At 45.0% G+C, this 24,667-nt stretch overlaps 1 protein-coding gene across 2 annotated transcripts in view; it reads right to left on the minus strand.

Moving 5' to 3' along the window:
• Window positions 1-334: 334 nt before the first annotated feature.
• LOC141164332 (voltage-dependent calcium channel subunit alpha-2/delta-4-like) overlaps window positions 335-24,667 on the minus strand; it is an 87,981-nt gene continuing 63,648 nt past the window's right edge. For both annotated transcript variants that reach the window (XM_073649464.1, XM_073649465.1), the window contains 4 exons: window positions 9,962-10,055; window positions 9,736-9,828; window positions 9,382-9,509; window positions 335-507 (listed from right to left, as the gene is read on the minus strand). In XM_073649464.1, the coding sequence (XP_073505565.1) occupies window positions 344-507; window positions 9,382-9,509; window positions 9,736-9,828; window positions 9,962-10,055 (479 nt within the window). In that variant the 3' untranslated portion in view covers window positions 335-343. The remainder of the gene's footprint in view (window positions 508-9,381; window positions 9,510-9,735; window positions 9,829-9,961; window positions 10,056-24,667) is intronic.

The following is a 24,667-nucleotide window of genomic DNA, read 5'->3' on the forward strand; positions in this document are numbered from 1 at the left end:
TATACAGGGAGCTCCCCCTAGTGGTGGCTGCAGACAGAATCTTATCATGTATCTCAGGACATTTTCACTAAGGGTCAGATATAAATCTGGTGCAGAAGTTATCCGCCTTCATTCCTACCCTTCTCTATCCATTTACAGATATATTATGCATTGTTATTACATTCCGATTATTTTATCTTTTTCTGATCACTTTTCTATCACGATCGGGAGATGATTCATAGATAATTGCATTTTTGACATTTTACAAGCAACAATCTATCCTGAGCGCGATGAATAAGGCAGAAATTACTAAATTACCAGATCAGACTTTTTATATTTTTCACTGTCTCTGAATAATTCACATTTACAATATACTAAATATTGAAGATTGTAGGAACGTTAAACGTAACCCGCCATTGCGTGTAAGAGTCAGAGATCCTGTCCTACCTGCAGCGATGGCGGTTTTCTTGTGCACGGTCACCGATACCGCGGTGCTGACCGTCACCACTTCTGGCCTTCGACCTCCGTCTGCAAAGACAGAAAAGACAAATATTACTGAAGGTGAAGTGTCCGACCTGGTTCTGTGTGGTTGACAACAGAATAAGCGACGCGCTTCAGGCCCATTTTCAGGTTTTATACGATTGATAATATTACGGTATCACTGGAGCAGGCAATTCAATTTGTCGTCTTTAATTTGATCAAGGATCATATAAAAATCTGCATAGATATATAAATATCAATATATAAAGTATAAAATTACTGCCAGGAATAATAGAGAAAGCCTGTGAGTCCTCCTCCCCTCCCCACTTAAAGAGCCTGTGAGTCCAGCTCCCCCACCCCACTTATACACCCTGTGAGTCCTGCTCCCCTCCCACTTATAGAGCCTGTGAGTCCTGCTCCCCCTCCCCACTTATACAGCCTGTGAGTCCTGCTCCCGCACCCCACTTATAGAGTCTGTGAGTCCTGCTTCTATACTCACTCATAGGGAAATACAGTGAGTTCTTATTTCACCACCCACTTAAAGTCCTGCTCCCCCTCGCACACTGATCCTGTGTGTCCGGCCTTCCCACCACTCAGAGTCTGCTGGTTTTGCTTCCTCTGCCCTCTCATTAAGCATGTGTATCCCGCTTTCCATAACAAGAGTGGGTGTGGCGAGGAAAGCAGGACTCACATGCTCTATAAGCGGATGGGGCAAGCAGGACTCACAGGCTGTATAAGTGGGTGGAGGAAGCAGGACTCACAGGCTGTATAAGTGGGTGCGGGAAGCAGGACTCACAGGCTGTATAAGTGGGTGGAGGAAGCAGGACTCACAGGCTGTATAAGTGGGTGGAGGAAGCAGGACTCACAGGCTGTATAAGTGGGTGGAGGAAGCAAGACTCACAGGCTGTATAAGTGGGTGGAGGAAGCAAGACTCACAGGCTGTATAAGTGGGTGGAGGAAGCAAGACTCACAGGCTGTATAAGTGGGTGGAGGAAACAGGACTCACAGGCTGTGTAAGTGGGTGGAGGAAACAGGACTCACAGGCTGTGTAAGTGGGTGGAGGAAGCAGGACTCACAGGCTGTATAAGTGGGTGGAGGAAGCAGGACTCACAGGCTGTATAAGTGGGTGGAGGAAGCAGGACTCACAGGCTGTATAAGTTGGTGGAGGAAGCAGGACTCACAGGCTGTATAAGTGGGTGGAGGAAGCAGGACTCACAGGCTGTATAAGTGGGTGGAGGAAGCAGGACTCACAGGCTGTATAAGTGGGTGGAGGAAGCAGGACTCACAGGCTGTATAAGTTGGTGGAGGAAGGACTCACAGGCTGTGTAAGTGGGTGGAGGAAGCAGGAGTCACAGGCTGTGTAAGTGGGTGGAGGAAGCAGGAGTCACAGGCTGCATAAGTGGGTGGAGGAAGCAGGACTCACAGGCTGTATAAGTGGGTGGAGGAAGCAGGACTCACAGGCTGTATAAGTGGGTGGAGGAAGCAGGACTCACAGGCTGTATAAGTTGGTGGAGGAAGCAGGAGTCACAGGCTGTGTAAGTGGGTGGAGGAAGCAGGAGTCACAGGCTGTGTAAGTGGGTGGAGGAAGCAGGACTCACAGGCTGTGTAAGTCGGTGGGGGAAGCAGGACTCACAGGCTCTATAAGTGGGTGGGGGAAGCAGCACTCACAGGCTGTATAAGTGGGTGGAGGAAGCAGGACTCACAGGCTGTATAAGTGGGTGGAGGAAGCAGGACTCACAGACTGTATAAGTGGGTGGAGGAAGCAGGACTCACAGGCTGTATAAGTGGGTAGAGGAAGCAGGAGTCACAGGCTGCATAAGTGGGTAGAGGAAGCAGGAGTCACAGTCTGTATAAGTGGGTGGAGGAAGCAGGACTCACAGGCTGTATAAGTGGGTGGAGGAAGCAGGAGTCACAGGCTGTGTAAGTGGGTAGAGGAAGCAGGAGTCACAGTCTGTATAAGTGGGTGGAGGAAGCAGGAGTCACAGGCTGTATAAGTGGGTGGAGGAAGCAGGAGTCACAGGCTGTATAAGTGGGTGGAGGAAGCAGGAGTCACAGGCTGTATAAGTGAGTGGAGGGAGCAGGACTCAGAGGCAGTATAAGTGGGTGGGGGAAGCAGGACTCACAGGCTGTATAAGTGGGTGGAGGAAGCAGGACTCACAGGCTGTATAAGTGGGTGGAGGAAGCAGGACTCACAGGCTGTATAAGTGGGTGGAGGAAGCAGGACTCACAGGCTGTATAAGTTGGTGGAGGAAGGACTCACAGGCTGTGTAAGTGGGTGGAGGAAGCAGGACTCACAGGCTGTATAAGTGGGTGGAGGAAGCAGGACTCACAGGCTGTATAAGTGGGTGGAGGAAGCAGGACTCACAGGCTGTATAAGTGGGTGGAGGAAGCAGGACTCACAGGCTGTATAAGTTGGTGGAGGAAGGACTCACAGGCTGTGTAAGTGGGTGGAGGAAGCAGGACTCACAGGCTGTATAAGTGGGTGGAGGAAGCAGGACTCACAGGCTGTATAAGTGGGTGGAGGAAGCAGGACTCACAGGCTGTATAAGTTGGTGGAGGAAGGACTCACAGGCTGTGTAAGTGGGTGGAGGAAGCAGGAGTCACAGGCTGTGTAAGTGGGTGGGGGAAGCAGGACTCACAGGCTCTATAAGTGAGTGGGGGAAGCAGCACTCACAGGCTGTATAAGTGGGTGGGGGAAGCAGCACTCACAGGCTGTATAAGTGGGTGGAGGAAGCAGGACTCACAGGCTGTATAAGTTGGTGGAGGAAGCAGGACTCACAGGCTGTATAAGTGGGTGGAGGAAGCAGGACTCACAGGCTGTATAAGTGGGTGGAGGAAGCAGGACTCACAGGCTGTATAAGTGGGTGGAGGAAGCAGGACTCACAGGCTGTATAAGTGGGTGGAGGAAGCAGGACTCACAGGCTGTATAAGTGGGTGGAGGAAGCAGGACTCACAGGCTGTATAAGTTGGTGGAGGAAGCAGGAGTCACAGGCTGTGTAAGTGGGTGGAGGAAGCAGGAGTCACAGGCTGTGTAAGTGGGTGGAGGAAGCAGGAGTCACAGGCTGTGTAAGTGGGTGGGGGAAGCAGGACTCACAGGCTCTATAAGTGGGTGGGGGAAGCAGCACTCACAGGCTGTATAAGTGGGTGGAGGAAGCAGGACTCACAGGCTGTATAAGTGGGTGGAGGAAGCAGGACTCACAGGCTGTATAAGTGGGTGGAGGAAGCAGGACTCACAGGCTGTATAAGTGGGTAGAGGAAGCAGGAGTCACAGGCTGCATAAGTGGGTAGAGGAAGCAGGAGTCACAGTCTGTATAAGTGGGTGGAGGAAGCAGGACTCACAGGCTGTATAAGTGGGTGGAGGAAGCAGGAGTCACAGGCTGTGTAAGTGGGTAGAGGAAGCAGGAGTCACAGTCTGTATAAGTGGGTGGAGGAAGCAGGAGTCACAGGCTGTATAAGTGGGTGGAGGAAGCAGGAGTCACAGGCTGTATAAGTGAGTGGAGGGAGCAGGACTCAGAGGCAGTATAAGTGGGTGGGGGAAGCAGGACTCACAGGCTGTATAAGTGGGTGGGGGAAGCCGGACTCACAGGCTGTATAAGTGGGTGGGGGAAGCAGGACTCACAGGCTGTATAAGTGGGTGGAGGAAGCAGGACTCACAGGCTGTATAAGTGGGTGGAGGAAGCAGGACTCAGGCTGTATAAGTGGGTGGAGGAAGCAGGACTCAGGCTGTATAAGTGGGTGGAGGAAGCAGGACTCAGGCTATATAAGTGGGTGGAGGAAGCAGGACTCACAGGCTGTATAAGTGGGTGGAGGAAGCAGGACTCAGGCTGTATAAGTGGGTGCAGGAAGCAGGACTCAGGCTGTATAAGTGGGTGCAGGAAGCAGGACTCAGGCTGTATAAGTGGGTGCAGGAAGCAGGACTCAGGCTGTATAAGTGGGTGCAGGAAGCAGGACTCAGGCTGTATAAGTGGGTGCAGGAAGCAGGACTCAGGCTGTATAAGTGGGTGCAGGAAGCAGGACTCAGGCTGTATAAGTGGGTGCAGGAAGCAGGACTCAGGCTGTATAAGTGGGTGCAGGAAGCAGGACTCAGGCTGTATAAGTGGGTGCAGGAAGCAGGACTCAGGCTGTATAAGTGGGTGCAGGAAGCAGGACTCAGGCTGTATAAGTGGGTGGGGAAGCAGGACTCAGGCTGTATAAGTGGGTGGAGGAAGCAGGACTCAGGCTGTATAAGTGAGTGGGGAAAGCAGGACTCACAGGCTGTATAAGTGGGTGGAGGAAGCAGGACTCAGGCAGTATAAGTGGGTGGAGGAAGCAGGACTCAGGCAGTATAAGTGGGTGGAGGAAGCAGGACTCAGGCTGTATAAGTGAGTGGGGGAAGCAGGACTCACAGGCAGTATAAGTGGGTGGAGGAAGCAGGACTCAGGCTGTATAAGTGGGTGGAGGAAGCAGGACTCAGGCTGTATAAGTGGGTGGAGTAAGCAGGACTCACAGGCTGTATAAGTGGGTGGAGGAAGCAGGACTCACAGGCTGTATAAGTGGGTGGAGGAAGCAGGACTCAGGCTGTATAAGTGGGTGGAGTAAGCAGGACTCACAGGCTGTATAAGTGAGTGGGGGAAGCAGGACTCACAGGCTTTGTCTATTTTCCCTGGCAGTAAGTTAAAAGCTATGTATAAGAATTTACTAAATGAAACCATAGAAAACAATACATCTATGAGCTCATCCTCTCCCCCTGTCCTATGGTGTGTGTGTGTGTGTGTGTGTGTGTATGTGTGTGTATGTGTGTGTATATATATTATATACATATATATACACACAGTATAGACCAAAAGTTTGGACACACCTTCTCATTTAAAGATTTTTCTGTATTTTCATGACTATGAATATTGTACATTCACACTGAAGGCATCAAAACTATGAATTACCACATGTGGAATTATATACTAAACAAAAAAGTGTGAAACAACTGAAAATATGTCTTATATTCTAGGGTCTTCACAGTAGCCACCTTTTGCTTTGATGACTGCTTTGCACACTCTTGGCATTCTCTTGATGAGCTTCAAGAGGTAGTCACCGGAAATGGTCTTCCAACAATCTTGAAGGAGTTGCCAGAGATGCTTAGCACTTGTTGGCCCTTTTGCCTTCACTCTGCGGTCCAGCTCACCCCAAACCATCTCGATTGGGTTCAGGTCTGGTGACTGTGGAGGCCAGGTCATCTGGCGTAGCCCCCCCATCACTCTCCTTCTTGGTCAAATAGCCCTTACACAGCCTGGAGGTGTTTGGGGTCATTGTCCTGTTGAAAAATAAATGATGGTCCAACTAAACGCAAACCGGATGGAATAGCATGCCGCTGCGAGATGCTGTGGTAGCCATGCTGGTTCAGTATGCCTTCAATTTTGAATAAATCCCCAACTGTGTCACCAGCAAAGCCCCCCCACACCATCACACCTCCTCCTCCATGCTTCACGGTGGGAACCAGGCATGTAGCGTCCATCCGTTCACCTTTTCTGCGTCGCACAAAGACACGGTGGTTGGAACCAAAGATCTCAAATTTGGACTCATCAGACCAAAGCGCAGATTTCCACTGGTCTAATGTCCATTCCTTGTGTTCTTTAGCCCAAACAAGTCTCTTCTGCTTGTTGCCTGTCCTTAGCAGTGGTTTCCTAGCAGCTATTTTACCATGAAGGCCTGCTGCACAAAGTCTCCTCTTAACAGTTGTTGTAGAGATGTGTCTGCTGCTAGAACTCTGTGTGGCATTGACCTGGTCTCTAATCTGAGCTGCTGTTAACCTGCGATTTCTGAGGCTGGTGACTCGGATAAACTTATCCTCAGAAGCAGAGGTGACTCTTGGTCTTCCTTTCCTGGGGCGGTCCTCATGTGAGACAGTTTCTTTGTAGCGCTTGAAGGTTTTTGCAACTGCACTTGGGGACACTTTCAAAGTTTGCCCAATTTTTCGGACTGACTGATCTTCATTTCTTAAAGTAATGATGGCCACTCGTTTTTCTTTACTTAGCTGCTTTTTCTTGCCATAATACAAATTCTAACAGTCTATTCAGTAGGACTATCAGCTGTGTATCCACCAGACTTCTGCACAACACAACTGATGGTCCCAACCCCATTTATAAGGCAAGAAATCCCACTTATTAAACCTGACAGGGCACACCTGTGAAGTGAAGACCATTTCCGGTGACTACCTCTTGAAGCTCATCAAGAGAATGCCAAGAGTGTGCAAAGCAGTCATCAAAGCAAAAGGTGGCTACTGTGAAGACCCTAGAATATAAGACATATTTTCAGTTGTTTCACACTTTTTTGTTAAGTATATAATTCCACATGTGGTAATTCATAGTTTTGATGCCTTCAGTGTGAATGTACAATTTTCATAGTCATGAAAATACAGAAAAATCTTTAAATGAGGTGTGTCCAAACTTTTGGTCTGTACTGTATATATATATATATATATATATATATATATATATATATACACATATATATATATATATCTCTATCTATCCTATAAATGATACCGCACCCCCACACACCCCATCCCCCCCATGTTCTGCCCCTCTCCCGGCATGGAGGGGTTCAGCAGAGGTCAGGACTGCTGATGGTGTGATGTATGGGCCGACTTATCCCCCGCTGTCAATTATATGAGTGTTACACCATTGAAGCGACAATCCTAAGTAGTGTGTAATACCCGTTATAATCTACAGGTGAGGATACAGCCTCCCTTATAATACACAAGCGTTGATAATGGCGGCATATATCAGCGATGCTGCCCCTGATCCTCTCATCGGCGCGGCTTGTGTATTATACATGGGTGAAGCTGGCAGGTGCTGACGGCTCGGGCCGGACGTGTTCTTATATACAGGACGTCATTATATCCTGACACTTTATCTCAGGTCACATGATCCATAGATTGGAGCGATCTTGGGGGTCATTTTTTGGGGGGGTTATTTTACACTGTTGGTACCTGGAAACTGTCAACAAGCTGGCTGACTGATCTCATTATCTAGCTCCTAAGCAATGTAATAGCTATCCACTATATAAGTAATAAATGTATCATCGCTGGGACCCCCACCGATCACAGGAATGAGGGTCCTAAAGGCCCCTGTGTGAATAGAGCAGTAATGAGCATGTGCGACCACTGCTCCATCCATTGTCTGCCGCATATGCTCACTACGCCCCAATCACACAGGACCCCCGTACTCAGGATTGATTAGGACCCCCGTACTCAGGATGGTTAGGATCTCAGAAGCCAAAACCCTGTGTTACATTGTAATGTGTGTTAAAAATAAAACACACATTATCAGATCAGTCAACAGCAGCTCTTTGGCAGTTTCCGTAAGCCATAATCAAATGGATCAGATCAGTCAACAGCAGCTTTTTGGCAGTTTCCGTAAGCCATAATCAAATGGATCAGATCAGTCAACAGCAGCTTTTTGGCAGTTTCCGTAAACCATAATCAAATGGATCAGATCAGTCAACAGCAGCTTTTTGGCAGTTTCCGTAAGCCATAATCAAATGGATCAGATCCGTCAACAGCAGCTTTTTGGCAGTTTCCGTAAGCCATAATCAAATGGATCAGATCCGTCAACAGCAGCTTTTTGGCAGTTTCCAAGTTGCAAAATAAAACAATTCTAAAATCTAGAAGCCTTCAATAGTAAAGGCAGACGTTCCCCAATCTCATGACTAATTAAAGGCACAAAATATATAAAATAAAATAAAAAAATGCAATTATTTTTTGCAACGCGCTGGGAACATGGCAGGACGTAATAAATAAACGTGTAAGTGGCGGCTGCTCCTGTCGAGTCGCAGCTGAAAGCAGACTTACGTTCTCTTCAAAGGACGCGTTTGAGAAGCGCGACGGCCCCTAATTATCGCCATGTACAGGTTTGTTCCCCGTCAGGAACGGCAAAAAAAGGAGAAATGACTGATAACTGGGGAACGAGGCAGGAATCTCAGCGATCCAATACAGCAAAGACCGCGCAGAACGGAAAACTGCAGAAACGTGTCGGCCGCCCCCGGGGACCAATCAGGGGGCAGAATGACAAGTCGCACTCCACCCCCCCCCCCCAAAAAAAAATATCAGATTTTTTTTTTTTTTAAATAGCTTTGATGCAAGTCCTAAGACTAATGGAGCGTTTTTCAGGATCAGGCTCAAAACGCGTCAGAAATAAAAAAAATAGATTTTTTTTTTTTATTGCTGATGTTGGGAGGTGGGGAGGGTCTTTTCTTTCATTCACTTTATCCAGGGGTTATTTAACGGGGCCCCTAATCCAGTTTTGATAATATCTCGTCACCAAGGGCCTCGGGCGACTGAATTCTAGGACGATGCTTGGAAAAGGGAAAAATCAATATTAATTAAAGTCAGGGGGACAGACCCCCTCGGACGGCAAATTGCATGTGATCTGCCAGGCAGCAGCCATGATGATGAGGGCGGGCAGCAGGGATGACGCCACCGATGAGTGAGAGGTATGGACTAATGGGAGGGAGGGGGCAGTGGTATGAAAATGGCAGCGCTAGGGTCTGAATGGGTAAAGATGGCGCTAAAGGCCTCTGAATGGGCCTCGTAAGTGATATTCAGGTACCCTCTGGGGTCCGCTCTTCCCATCCGCGCGGCTGGATGGCGGGATCTGCGATGTCGTTGTCCCTAGGATTATGATCTGTAAGAAGGTAATTTCAGGGAGGTGACATCAAATAAAAACAGAACTGAAATACACCCCACTATGGAAATAACAGAGACAAAAAATATATATAAAATTACCCAATATGGAAATATTAGAGAAAATGAGGGGTGCAGTACACGTTACTGCCTGCAGATGGCGAAGGCTTTACCATGAGAGTTTCACGTCTCTATGCTGCCACCTGGAGGCAGTCAGGATGAACTACAATCGATGCACCATCCCCCATTTATCCACCACACCGTACCTGGGCTGTCGTCTGTCGGGACGTGATACACAAAGCTGCCTGGGGGGTGCTCGGCAGCTCTTCTGTACCACAGCGGGAAGTGGTCCATAGTGAAAATACTCTCCTTCTCGTCATAACGCAAAAATTTCCTATAGGGCAAAATGAAATCCCATGTATGAGGGAGACAGCAAACAGCAGAGGATCAGAAATTTCTAAAAATCTACTATTTGGATTTATCAAGAGAGGAAAATTTTTGTCCCCCAGCAGTTTCCACTAATCAACACTAGATGGCGATGTTGTGAATGAAATGACAGAAATCCACCAGAGGGCGCTCTCCAATACTTCTTGAAGTTTGGCCCTTGTGGAGTAACTCACTTGTTTGACATCTGCTCGGGGCCCACAAATAGGTTCTTACGGATGAGTCCAGCGCGGGTTCCCAGGAAGGCGATCTCTATCCCGTCATACTCTCTAAAGGAGAAGGAAACATGTGGCCGTCAGAGGAAGATCAGCCCGAGCCCTGGCCCGCAGCAACGAGAGGAGCAAGGTGTGCGAGGTCTCATCAAGGAGTCACAGTGTCTACGACTCATATTCTTCTACCTACTTGGACATATTGAGAGCAAGCTGAGTCCAGTAAGCTTCCATAGGAGCGGTCACCACCGCGTCAAACAGGACCTCCTTCACCAGCTCCTCATCGCCTGAAGATGAAGAAACGTTACAATATTTATACTGCACCGATCCGGAGTTACATCCTGTATTATACTCCAGAGCTGCACTCACTATTCTGCTGGTGCAGTCACTGTGTACATACATTACATTACTGATCCTGAGTTACCTCCTGTATTATACTCCAGAGCTGCACTCACTATTCTGCTGGTGCAGTCACTGTGTACATACATTACATTACTGATCCTGAGTTACATCCTGTATTATACTCCAGAGCTGCACTCACTATTCTGCTGGTGCAGTCACTGTGTACATACATTACTGATCCTGAGTTACATCCTGTATTATACTCCAGAGCTGCACTCACTATTCTGCTGGTGCAGTCACTGGGTACATACATTACATTACTGATCCTGAGTTACATCCTGTATTATACTCCAGAGCTGCACTCACTATTCTGCTGGTGCAGTCACTGTGTACATACATTACATTACTGATACTGAGTTACATCCTGTATTATCCTCCAGAGCTCCACTCACTATTCTAATGGAGCAGTCACTGTGTACATACATTACATTACTGATCCTGAGTTACCTCCTGTATTATACTGCAGAGCTGCACTCACTATTCTGCTGGTGCAGTCACTGTGTACATACATTACATTACTGATCCTGAGTTACATTCTGTATTATACTCCAGAGCTGCACTCACTATTCTGCTGGTACAGTCACTGGGTACATACATTACATTACTGATCCTGAGTTACATCCTGTATTATACTCCAGAGCTGCACTCACTATTCTGCTGGTGCAGTCACTGTGTACATACATTACTGATCCTGAGTTACATCATGTATTATACTCCAGAGCGGCACTCACTATTCTGCTGGTGCAGTCACTGTGTACATACATTACTGATCCTGAGTTACCTCCTGTATTATACTCCAGAGCTGCACTCACTATTCTGCTGGTGTAGTCACTGTGTACATACATTACTGATCCTGAGTTACCTCCTGTATTATACTCCAGAGCTGCACTCACTATTCTGCTGGTGCAGTCACTGTGTACATACATTACTGATCCTGAGTTACCTCCTGCATTATACTCCAGAGCTGCACTCACTATTCTGCTAGTGCAATCACTGTGTACATACATTACATTGCTGATCCTGAGTTACCTCCTGTATTATACTCCAGAGCTGCACTCACTATTCTGCTGGTGCAGTCACTGTGTACATACATTACATTACTGATCCCGAGTTACCTCCTGTATTATACTCCAGAGCTGCACTCACTATTCTGCTGGTGCAGTCTCTGTGTACATACATTACATTACTGATCCTGAGTTACATCCTGTATTATACTCCAGAGCTGCACTCACTATTCTGCTGGTGCAGTCACTGTGTACATACATTACATTACTGATCCTGAGTTACCTCCTGTATTATACTGCAGAGCTGCACTCACTATTCTGCTGGTGCAGTCACTGTGTACATACATTACATAACTGATCCTGAGTTACATTCAGTATTATACTCCAGAGCTGCACTCACTATTCTGCTGGTGCAGTCACTGTGTACATACATTACATTACTGATACTGAGTTACATCCTGTATTATCCTCCAGAGCTGCACTCACTATTCTGCTGGAGCAGTCACTGTGTACATACATTACATTGCTGATCCTGAGTTACCTCCTGTATTATACTCCAGAGCAGCACTCACTATTCTGCTGGTGCAGTCACTGTGTACATACATTACATTACTGATCCTGAGTTACCTCCTGTATTATACTGCAGAGCTGCACTCACTATTCTGCTGGTGCAGTCACTGTGTACATACATTACATTACTGATCCTGAGTTACATCCAGTATTATACTCCAGAGCAGCACTCACTATTCTGCTGGTGCAGTCACTGTGTACATACATTACATTACTGATCCTGAGTTACATTCAGTATTATACTCCAGAGCTGCACTCACTATTCTGCTGGTGCAGTCACTGTGTACATACATTACATTACTGATACTGAGTTACATCCTGTATTATCCTCCAGAGCTGCACTCACTATTCTGCTGGAGCAGTCACTGTGTACATACATTACATTACTGATCCTGAGTTACCTCCTGTATTATACTGCAGAGCTGCACTCACTATTCTGCTGGTGCAGTCACTGTGTACATACATTACATTACTGATCCTGAGTTACATCCTGTATTATACTCCAGAGCAGCGCTCACTATTCTGCTGGTGCAGTCACTGTGTACATACATTACATTACTGATCCTGAGTTACATCCTGTATTATACTCCAGAGCGGCACTCACTATTCTGCTGGTGCAGTCACTGTGTACATACATTACTGATCCTGAGATACCTCCTGTATTATACTCAAGAGCTGCACTCACTATTCTGCTGGTGCAGTCACTGGGTACATACATTACTGATCCTGAGTTACCTCCAGCATTATACTCCAGAGCTGCACTCACTATTCTGCTAGTGCAATCACTGTGTACATACATTACATTGCTGATCCTGAGTTACCTCCTGTATTATACTCCAGAGCTGCACTCACTATTCTGCTGGTGCAGTCACTGTGTACATACATTACATTACTGATCCCGAGTTACCTCCTGTATTACACTCCAGAGCTGCACTCACTATTCTGCTGGTGCAGTCTCTGTGTACATACATTACATTACTGATCCTGAGTTACATCCTGTATTATACTCCAGAGCTGCACTCACTATTCTGCTGGTGCAGTCTCTGTGTACATACATTACATTACTGATCCTGAGTTACATCCAGTATTATACTCCAGAGCAGCACTCACTATTCTGCTGGTGCAGTCACTGTGTACATACATTACATTACTGATCCTGAGTTACCTCCTGTATTATACTGCAGAGCTGCACTCACTATTCTGCTGGTGCAGTCACTGTGTACATACATTACATTACTGATCCTGAGTTACATTCAGTATTATACTCCAGAGCTGCACTCACTATTCTGCTGGTGCAGTCACTGTGTACATACATTACATTACTGATACTGAGTTACATCCTGTATTATCCTCCAGAGCTGCACTCACTATTCTGCTGGTGCAGTCACTGTGTAGATACATTACATTACTGATCCTGAGTTACATCCTGTATTATACTCCAGAGCTGCACTCACTATTCTGCTGGAGCAGTCACTGTGTACATACATTACATTACTGATCCTGAGTTACATCCTGTATTATACTGCAGAGCTGCACTCACTATTCTGCTGGTGCAGTCACTGTGTACATACATTACATTACTGATCCTGAGTTACATCCTGTATTATACTGCAGAGCTGCATTCACTAATCTGCTGGTGCAGTCACTGTGTACATACATAACATTACTGATCCTGAGTTACATCCTGTATTATACTCCAGAGCTGCACTCACTATTCTGCTGGTGCAGTCACTGTGTACATACATTACATTACTGATCCTGAGTTAACTCCTGTATTATACTCCAGAGCAGCACTCACTATTCTGCTGGTGCAGTCACTGTGTACATACATTACATTACTGATCCTGAGTTACCTCCTGTATTATACTCCAGAGCTGCACTCACTATTCTGCTGGTGCAGTCACTATGTACATACATTACATTACTGATCCTGAGTTACATCCTGTATTATACTCCAGAGCTACACTCACTATTCTGCTGGTGCAGTCACTGTGTACATACATTACATTACTGATCCTGAGTTACATCCTGTATTATACTCCAGAGCTGCACTCACTATTCTGCTGGTGCAGTCACTGTGTACATACATTACTGATCCTGAGTTACCTCCTGCATTATACTCCAGAGCTGCACTCACTATTCTGCTAGTGCAATCACTGTGTACATACATTACATTGCTGATCCTGAGTTACCTCCTGTATTATACTCCAGAGCTGCACTCACTATTCTGCTGGTGCAGTCACTGTGTACATACATTACATTAATGATCCCGAGTTACCTCCTGTATTATACTCCAGAGCTGCACTCACTATTCTGCTGGTGCAGTCTCTGTGTACATACATTACATTACTGATCCTGAGTTACATCCTGTATTATACTCCAGAGCTGCACTCACTATTCTGCTGGTGCAGTCACTGTGTACATACATTACATTACTGATCCTGAGTTACATCCTGTATTATACTGCAGAGCTGCACTCACTAATCTGCTGGTGGAGTCACTGTGTACATACATTACATTACTGATCCTGAGTTATATCCTGTATTATACTCCAGAGCTGCACTCACTATTCTGCTGGTGCAGTCACTGTGTACATACATTACTGATCCTGAGTTACCTCCTGCATTATACTCCAGAGCTGCACTCACTATTCTGCTAGTGCAATCACTGTGTACATACATTACATTGCTGATCCTGAGTTACCTCCTGTATTATACTCCAGAGCTGCTCTCACTATTCTGCTGGTGCAGTCACTGTGTACATACATTACATTACTGATCCTGAGTTACATCCTGTATTATACTCCAGAGCTGCACTCACTATTCTGCTGGTGCAGTCACTGTGTACATACATTACATTACTGATCCTGAGTTACATCCTGTATTATACTCCAGAGCTGCACTCACTGTTCTGCTGGTGCAGTCACTGTGTACATACATTACATTACTGATCCTGAGTTACATCCTGTATTATACTCCAGAGCTGCACTCACTATTCTGCTGGTGCAGTCACTGTGTACATACATTACATTACTGATCCTGAGTTACCTCCTGTATTATACTCCAGAGCTGCACTCACTATTCTGCTGGTGCAGTCACTATGTACATACATTACATTACTGATCCGGAGTTACATCCTGTATTATACTCCAGAGCTACACTCACTATTCTGCTGGTGCAGTCACTGTGTACATACATTACATTACTGATCCTGAGTTACATCCTGTATTATACTCCAGAGCTGCACTCACTATTCTGCTGGTGCAGTCACTGTGTACATACATTACTGATCCTGAGTTACCTCCTGCATTATACTCCAGAGCTGCACTCACTATTCTGCTAGTGCAATCACTGTGTACATACATTACATTGCTGATCCTGAGTTACCTCCTGTATTATACTCCAGAGCTGCACTCACTATTCTGCTGGTGCAGTCACTGTGTACATACATTACATTACTGATCCCGAGTTACCTCCTGTATTATACTCCAGAGCTGCACTCACTATTCTGCTGGTGCAGTCTCTGTGTACATACATTACATTACTGATCCTGAGTTACATTCAGTATTATACTCCAGAGCTGCACTCACTATTCTGCTGGTGCAGTCACTGTGTACATACGTTACATTACTGATACTGAGTTACATCCTGTATTATCCTCCAGAGCTGCACTCACTATTCTGCTGGAGCAGTCACTGTATACATACATTACATTACTGATCCTGAGTTACCTCCTGTATTATACTGCAGAGCTGCACTCACTATTCTGCTGGTGCAGTCACTGTGTACATACATTACATTACTGATCCTGAGTTACATCCTGTATTATACTCCAGAGCTGCGCTCACTATTCTGCTGGTGCAGTCACTGTGTACATACATTACATTACTGATCCTGAGTTACATCCTGTATTATACTCCAGAGCTGCACTCACTATTCTGCTGGTGCAGTCACTGTGTACATACATTACTGATCCTGAGTTACATCATGTATTATACTCCAGAGCGGCACTCACTATTCTGCTGGTGCAGTCACTGTGTACATACATTACTGATCCTGAGTTACCTCCTGTATTATACTCAAGAGCTGCACTCACTATTCTGCTGGTGTAGTCACTGTGTACATACATTACATTACTGATCCTGAGTTACATCCTGTATTATACTCCAGAGCTGCACTCACTATTCTGCTGGTGCAGTCACTGTGTACATACATTACATTACTGATACTGAGTTACCTCCTGTATTATACTCCAGAGCTGCACTCACTATTCTGCTGGTGCAGTCTCTGTGTACATACATTACATTACTGATCCTGAGTTACCTCCTGTATTATACTCCAGAGCTGCACTCACTATTCTGCTGGTGCAGTCACTGCGTACATACATTACATTACTGATCCTGAGTTACCTCCTGTATTATACTCCAGAGCTGCACTCACTATTCTGCTGGTGCAGTCACTGTGTACATACATTACATTACTGATCCTGAGTTACATCCTGTATTATCCTCCAGAGCTGCACTCACTATTCTGCTGGTGCAGTCACTGTGTACATACATTACATTACTGATCCTGAGTTACCTCCTGTATTATACTCCAGAGCTGCACTCACTATTCTGCTGGTGCAGTCACTGTGTACATACATTACATTACTGATCCTGAGTTACATTCTGTATTATACTCCAGAGCTGCACTCACTATTCTGCTGGTGCAGTCACTGTGTACATACATTACATTACTGATCCTGAGTTACATTCTGTATTATACTCCAGAGCTGCACTCAGTATTCTGCTGGTGCAGTCACTGTGTACATACATTACATTACTGATCCTGAGTTACCTCCTGTATTATACTCCAGAGCTGCACTCACTATTCTGCTGGTGCAGTCACTGTGTACATACATTACATTACTGATCCTGAGTTACCTCCTGTATTATACTCCAGAGCTGCACTCACTATTCTGCTGGTGCAGTCACTGTGTACATACATTACATTACTGATCCTGAGTTACATCCTGTATTATCCTCCAGAGCTGCACTCACTATTCTGCTGGTGCAGTCACTGTGTACATACATTACATTACTGATCCTGAGTTACCTCCTGTATTATACTCCAGAGCTGCACTCACTATTCTGCTGGTGCAGTCACTGTGTACATACATTACATTACTGATCCGGAGTTACCTCCTGTATTATACTCCAGAGCTGCACTCACTATTCTGCTGGTGCAGTCTCTGTATACATACATTACATTACTGATCCTGAGTTACATTCTGTATTATACTCCAGAGCTGCACTCACTATTCTGCTGGTGCAGTCACTGTGTACATACATTACATTACTGATCCTGAGTTACCTCCTGTATTATACTCCAGAGCTGCACTCACTATTCTGCTGGTGCAGTCACTGTGTACATACATTACATTACTGATCCTGAGTTACCTCCTGTATTATACTCCAGAGCTGCACTCACTATTCTGCTGGTGCAGTCTCTGTTTACATACATTACATTCCTGATCCTGAGTTACAGCTTGTATTATCCTCCAGAGCTGCACTCACTATTCTGCTGGTGCAGTCACTGTGTACATACATTACATTACTGATCCCGAGTTACCTCCTGTATTATACTCCAGAGCTGCACTCACTATTCTGCTGGTGCAGTCTCTGTGTACATACATTACATTACTGATCCTGAGTTACATCCTGTATTATACTCCAGAGCTGCACTCACTATTCTGCTGGTGCAGTCACTGTGTACATACATTACATTACTGATCCTGAGTTACATCCTGTATTATACTCCAGACCTGCGCTCACTATTCTGCTGGTGCAGTCACTGTGTAAATACATTACATTACTGATCCTGAGTTACATCCTGTATTATACTCCAGAGCTGCACTCACTATTCTGCTGGTGCAGTCACTGTGTACATACATTACATTACTGATCCTGAGTTACATCCTGTATTATACTCCAGAGCTGCACTCACTATTCTGCTGGTGCAGTCACTGTGTACATACATTACATTACTGATCCTGAGTTACATCCCGTATTATCCACCAGAGCTGCACTCACTATTCTGCTGGTGCAGTCACTGTGTACATACATTACATTACTGTTCCTGAGTTACATCCTGTATTATACTCCAGAGCTGCACTCACTATTCTGCTGGTGCAGTCACTGTGTACATACATTACTGATCCTGAGTTACATCCTGTATTATACTCCAGAGCTGCACTCACTATTCTGCTGGTGTAGTCACTGTGTACATACTTTACATTACTGATCCCGAGTTACATCCTGTATTATACCCCAGAGCTGCACTCACTATTCTGCTGGTGCAGTCACTGTGTACATACATTACATTACTGATCCTGAGTTACCTCCTGTATTATACTCCAGAGCTGCACTCACTATTCTGCTGGTGCAGTCACTGTGTACATACATTACATTACTGATCCTGAGTTACATTCAGTATTATACTCCAGAGCTGCACTCACTATTCTGCTGGTGCAGTCACTGTGTACATACGTTACATTACTGATACTGAGTTACATCCTGTATTATCCTCCAGAGCTGCACTCACTATTCTGCTGGAGCAGTCACTGTATACATACATTACATTACTGATCCTGAGTTACCTCCTGTATTATACTGCAGAGCTGCACTCACTATTCTGCTGGTGCAGTCACTGTGTACATACGTTACATTACTGATCCTGAGTTACATCCTGTATTATACTCCAGAGCTGCGCTCACTATTCTGCTGGTGCAGTCACTGTGTACATACATTACATTACTGATCCTGAGTTACATCCTGTATTATACTCCAGAGCTGCACTCACTATTCTGCTGGTGCAGTCACTGTGTACATACATTACTGATCCTGAGTTACATCATGTATTATACTCCAGAGCGGCACTCACTATTCTGCTGGTGCAGTCACTGTGTACATACATTACTGATCCTGAGTTACCTCCTGTATTATACTGAAGAGCTGCACTCACTATTCTGCTGGTGCAGTCACTGTGTACATACATTACATTACTGATCCTGAGTTACATTCTGTATTATACTCCAGAGCTGCACTCACTATTCTGCTGGTGCAGTCACTGTGTACATACATTACTGATCCTGAGTTACATTCTGTATTATACTCCAGAGCTGCACTCACTATTCTGCTGGTGCAGTCACTGTGTACATACATTACATTACTGATCCTGAGTTACCTCCTGTATTATACTCCAGAGCTGCACTCACTATTCTGCTGGTGCAGTCTCTGTGTACATACATTACATTACTGATCCTGAGTTACATTCTGTATTATACTCCAGAGCTGCACTCACTATTCTGCTAGTGCAGTCACTGTGTACATACATTACATTACTGATCCTGAGTTACCTCCTGTATTATACTCCAGAGCTGCACTCACTATTCTGCTGGTGCAGTCTCTTTGTACATACATTACATTACTGATCCTGAGTTACATCTTGTATTATCCTCCAGAGCTGCACTCACTATTCTGCTGGTGCAGTCACTGTGTACATACATTACATTACTGATCCCGAGTTACCTCCTGTATTATACTCCAGAGCTGCACTCACTATTCTGCTGGTGCAGTCACTGTGTACATACATTACATTACTGATCCTGAGTTACCTCCTGTATTATACTCCAGAGCTGCACTCACTATTCTGCTGGTGCAGTCACTGTGTACATACATTACATTACTGATCCTGAGTTACATCCTGTATTATCCTCCAGAGCTGCACTCACTATTCTGCTGGTGCAGTCACTGTGTACATACATTACATTACTGATCCGGAGTTACCTCCTGTATTATACTCCAGAGCTGCACTCACTATTCTGCTGGTGCAGTCTCTGTATACATACATTACATTACTGATCCTGAGTTACATTCTGTATTATACTCCAGAGCTGCACTCACTATTCTGCTGGTGCAGTCACTGTGTACATACATTACATTACTGATCCTGAGTTACCTCCTGTATTATACTCCAGAGCTGCACTCACTATTCTGCTGGTGCAGTCACTGTGTACATACATTACATTACTGATCCTGAGTTACCTCCTGTATTATACTCCAGAGCTGCACTCACTATTCTGCTGGTGCAGTCTCTGTTTACATACATTACATTCCTGATCCTGAGTTACATCTTGTATTATCCTCCAGAGCTGCACTTACTATTCTGCTGGTGCAGTCACTGTGTACATACATTACATTACTGATCCCGAGTTACCTCCTGTATTATACTCCAGAGCTGCACTCACTATTCTGCTGGTGCAGTCACTGTGTACATACATTACATTACTGATCCTGAGTTACATCCTGTATTATACTCCAGAGCTGCACTCACTATTCTGCTGGTGCAGTCACTGTGTACATACATTACTGATCCTGAGTTACCTCCTGCATTATACTCCAGAGCTGCACTCACTATTCTGCTAGTGCAATCACTGTGTACATACATTACATTGCTGATCCTGAGTTACCTCCTGTATTATACTCCAGAGCTGCACTCACTATTCTGCTGGTGCAGTCACTGTGTACATACATTACATTACTGATCCCGAGTTACCTCCTGTATTATACTCCAGAGCTGCACTCACTATTCTGCTGGTACAGTCTCTGTGTACATACATTACATTACTGATCCTGAGTTACATTCAGTATTATACTCCAGAGCTGCACTCACTATTCTGCTGGTGCAGTCACTGTGTACATACGTTACATTACTGATACTGAGTTACATCCTGTATTATCCTCCAGAGCTGCACTCACTATTCTGCTGGAGCAGTCACTGTATACATACAGTACATTACTGATCCTGAGTTACCTCCTGTATTATACTGCAGAGCTGCACTCACTATTCTGCTGGTGCAGTCACTGTGTACATACATTACATTACTGATCCTGAGTTACATCCTGTATTATACTCCAGAGCTGCGCTCACTATTCTGCTGGTGCAGTCACTGTGTACATACATTACATTACTGATCCTGAGTTACATCCTGTATTATACTCCAGAGCTGCACTCACTATTCTGCTGGTGCAGTCACTGTGTACATACATTACTGATCCTGAGTTACATCATGTATTATACTCCAGAGCGGCACTCACTATTCTGCTGGTGCAGTCACTGTGTACATACATTACTGATCCTGAGTTACCTCCTGTATTATACTCAAGAGCTGCACTCACTATTCTGCTGGTGCAGTCACTGTGTACATACATTACTGATACTGAGTTACCTCCTGTATTATACTCCAGAGCTGCACTCACTATTCTGCTGGTGCAGTCTCTGTGTACATACATTACATTACTGATCCTGAGTTACCTCCTGTATTATACTCCAGAGCTGCACTCACTATTCTGCTGGTGCAGTCACTGTGTACATACATTACATTACTGATCCTGAGTTACCTCCTGTATTATACTCCAGAGCTGCACTCACTATTCTGCTGGTGCAGTCACTGTGTACATACATTACATTACTGATCCTGAGTTACATCCTGTATTATCCTCCAGAGCTGCACTCACTATTCTGCTGGTGCAGTCACTGTGTACATACATTACATTACTGATCCTGAGTTACCTCCTGTATTATACTCCAGAGCTGCACTCACTATTCTGCTGGTGCAGTCACTGTGTACATACATTACATTACTGATCCTGAGTTACATTCTGTATTATACTCCAGAGCTGCACTCAATATTCTGCTGGTGCAGTCACTGTGTACATACATTACATTACTGATCCTGAGTTACATTCTGTATTATACTCCAGAGCTGCACTCAGTATTCTGCTGGTGCAGTCACTGTGTACATACATTACATTACTGATCCTGAGTTACCTCCTGTATTATACTCCAGAGCTGCACTCACTATTCTGCTGGTGCAGTCACTGTGTACATACATTACATTACTGATCCTGAGTTACCTCCTGTATTATACTCCAGAGCTGCACTCACTATTCTGCTGGTGCAGTCACTGTGTACATACATTACATTACTGATCCTGAGTTACATCCTGTATTATCCTCCAGAGCTGCACTCACTATTCTGCTGGTGCAGTCACTGTGTACATACATTACATTACTGATCCTGAGTTACCTCCTGTATTATACTCCAGAGCTGCACTCACTATTCTGCTGGTGCAGTCACTGTGTACATACATTACATTACTGATCCTGAGTTACCTCCTGTATTATACTCCAGAGCTGCACTCACTATTCTGCTGGTGCAGTCTCTGTTTACATACATTACATTCCTGATCCTGAGTTACATCTTGTATTATCCTCCAGAGCTGCACTCACTATTCTGCTGGTGCAGTCACTGTGTACATACATTACATTACTGATCCCGAGTTACCTCCTGTATTATACTCCAGAGCTGCACTCACTATTCTGCTGGTGCAGTCACTGTGTACATACATTACATTACTGATCCTGAGTTACATCCTGTATTATACTCCAGACCTGCGCTCACTATTCTGCTGGTGCAGTCACTGTGTACATACATTACATTACTGATCCAGAGTTACATCCTGTATTATACTCCAGAGCTGCACTCACTATTCTGCTGGTGCAGTCACTGTGTACATACATTACATTACTGATCCTGAGTTACATCCCGTATTATCCACCAGAGCTGCACTCACTATTCTGCTGGTGCAGTCACTGTGTACATACATTACATTACTGTTCCTGAGTTACATCCTGTATTATACTCCAGAGCTGCACTCACTATTCTGCTGGTGCAGTCACTGTGTACATACATTACTGATCCTGAGTTACATCCTGTATTATACTCCAGAGCTGCACTCACTATTCTGCTGGTGTAGTCACTGTGTACATACTTTACATTACTGATCCCGAGTTACATCCTGTATTATACCCCAGAGCTGCACTCACTATTCTGCTGGTGCAGTCACTGTGTACATACATTACATTACTGATCCTGAGTTACCTCCTGTATTATACTCCAGAGCTGCACTCACTATTCTGCTGGTGCAGTCACTGTGTACATACATTACATTACTGATCCTGAGTTACATTCAGTATTATACTCCAGAGCTGCACTCACTATTCTGCTGGTGCAGTCACTGTGTACATACGTTACATTACTGATACTGAGTTACATCCTGTATTATCCTCCAGAGCTGCACTCACTATTCTGCTGGAGCAGTCACTGTATACATACATTACATTACTGATCCTGAGTTACCTCCTGTATTATACTGCAGAGCTGCACCCACTATTCTGCTGGTGCAGTCACTGTGTACATACGTTACATTACTGATCCTGAGTTACATCCTGTATTATACTCCAGAGCTGCGCTCACTATTCTGCTGGTGCAGTCACTGTGTACATACATTACATTACTGATCCTGAGTTACATCCTGTATTATACTCCAGAGCTGCACTCACTATTCTGCTGGTGCAGTCACTGTGTACATACATTACTGATCCTGAGTTACATCATGTATTATACTCCAGAGCGGCACTCACTATTCTGCTGGTGCAGTCACTGTGTACATACATTACTGATCCTGAGTTACCTCCTGTATTATACTCAAGAGCTGCACTCACTATTCTGCTGGTGCAGTCATTGTGTACATACATTACATTACTGATCCTGAGTTACCTCCTGTATTATACTCCAGAGCTGCACTCACTATTCTGCTGGTGCAGTCACTGTGTACATACATTACTGATCCTGAGTTACATTCTGTATTATACTCCAGAGCTGCACTCACTATTCTGCTGGTGCAGTCACTGTGTACATACATTACATTACTGATCCTGAGTTACCTCCTGTATTATACTCCAGAGCTGCACTCACTATTCTGCTGGTGCAGTCTCTGTGTACATACATTACATTACTGATCCTGAGTTACATTCTGTATTATACTCCAGAGCTGCACTCACTATTCTGCTAGTGCAGTCACTGTGTACATACATTACATTACTGATCCTGAGTTACCTCCTGTATTATACTCCAGAGCTGCACTCACTATTCTGCTGGTGCAGTCTCTTTGTACATACATTACATTACTGATCCTGAGTTACATCTTGTATTATCCTCCAGAGCTGCACTCACTATTCTGCTGGTGCAGTCACTGTGTACATACATTACATTACTGATCCCGAGTTACCTCCTGTATTATACTCCAGAGCTGCACTCACTATTCTGCTGGTGCAGTCACTGTGTACATACATTACATTACTGATCTTGAGTTACCTCCTGTATTATACTCCAGAGCTGCACTCACTATTCTGCTGGTGCAGTCACTGTGTACATACATTACATTACTGATCCTGAGTTACATCCTGTATTATCCTCCAGAGCTGCACTCACTATTCTGCTGGTGCAGTCACTGTGTACATACATTACATTACTGATCCTGAGTTACCTCCTGTATTATACTCCAGAGCTGCACTCACTATTCTGCTGGTGCAGTCACGGTGTACATACATTACATTACTGATCCGGAGTTACCTCCTGTATTATACTCCAGAGCTGCACTCACTATTCTGCTGGTGCAGTCTCTGTATACATACATTACATTACTGATCCTGAGTTACATTCTGTATTATACTCCAGAGCTGCACTCACTATTCTGCTGGTGCAGTCACTGTGTACATACATTACATTACTGATCCTGAGTTACCTCCTGTATTATACTCCAGAGCTGCACTCACTATTCTGCTGGTGCAGTCACTGTGTACATACATTACATTCCTGATCCTGAGTTACCTCCTGTATTATCCTCCAGAGCTGCACTCACTATTCTGCTGGTGCAGTCACTGTGTACATAAATTACATTACTGATCCCGAGTTACCTCCTGTATTATACTCCAGAGCTGCACTCACTATTCTGCTGGTGCAGTCTCTGTGTACACA

Source organism: Phyllobates terribilis, unplaced genomic scaffold (assembly GCF_046119375.1).
Source record: "Phyllobates terribilis strain yellow unplaced genomic scaffold, ASM4611937v1 Scaffold_10__3_contigs__length_209671492, whole genome shotgun sequence".
NCBI classification, from domain to species: domain Eukaryota; kingdom Metazoa; phylum Chordata; class Amphibia; order Anura; family Dendrobatidae; genus Phyllobates; species Phyllobates terribilis.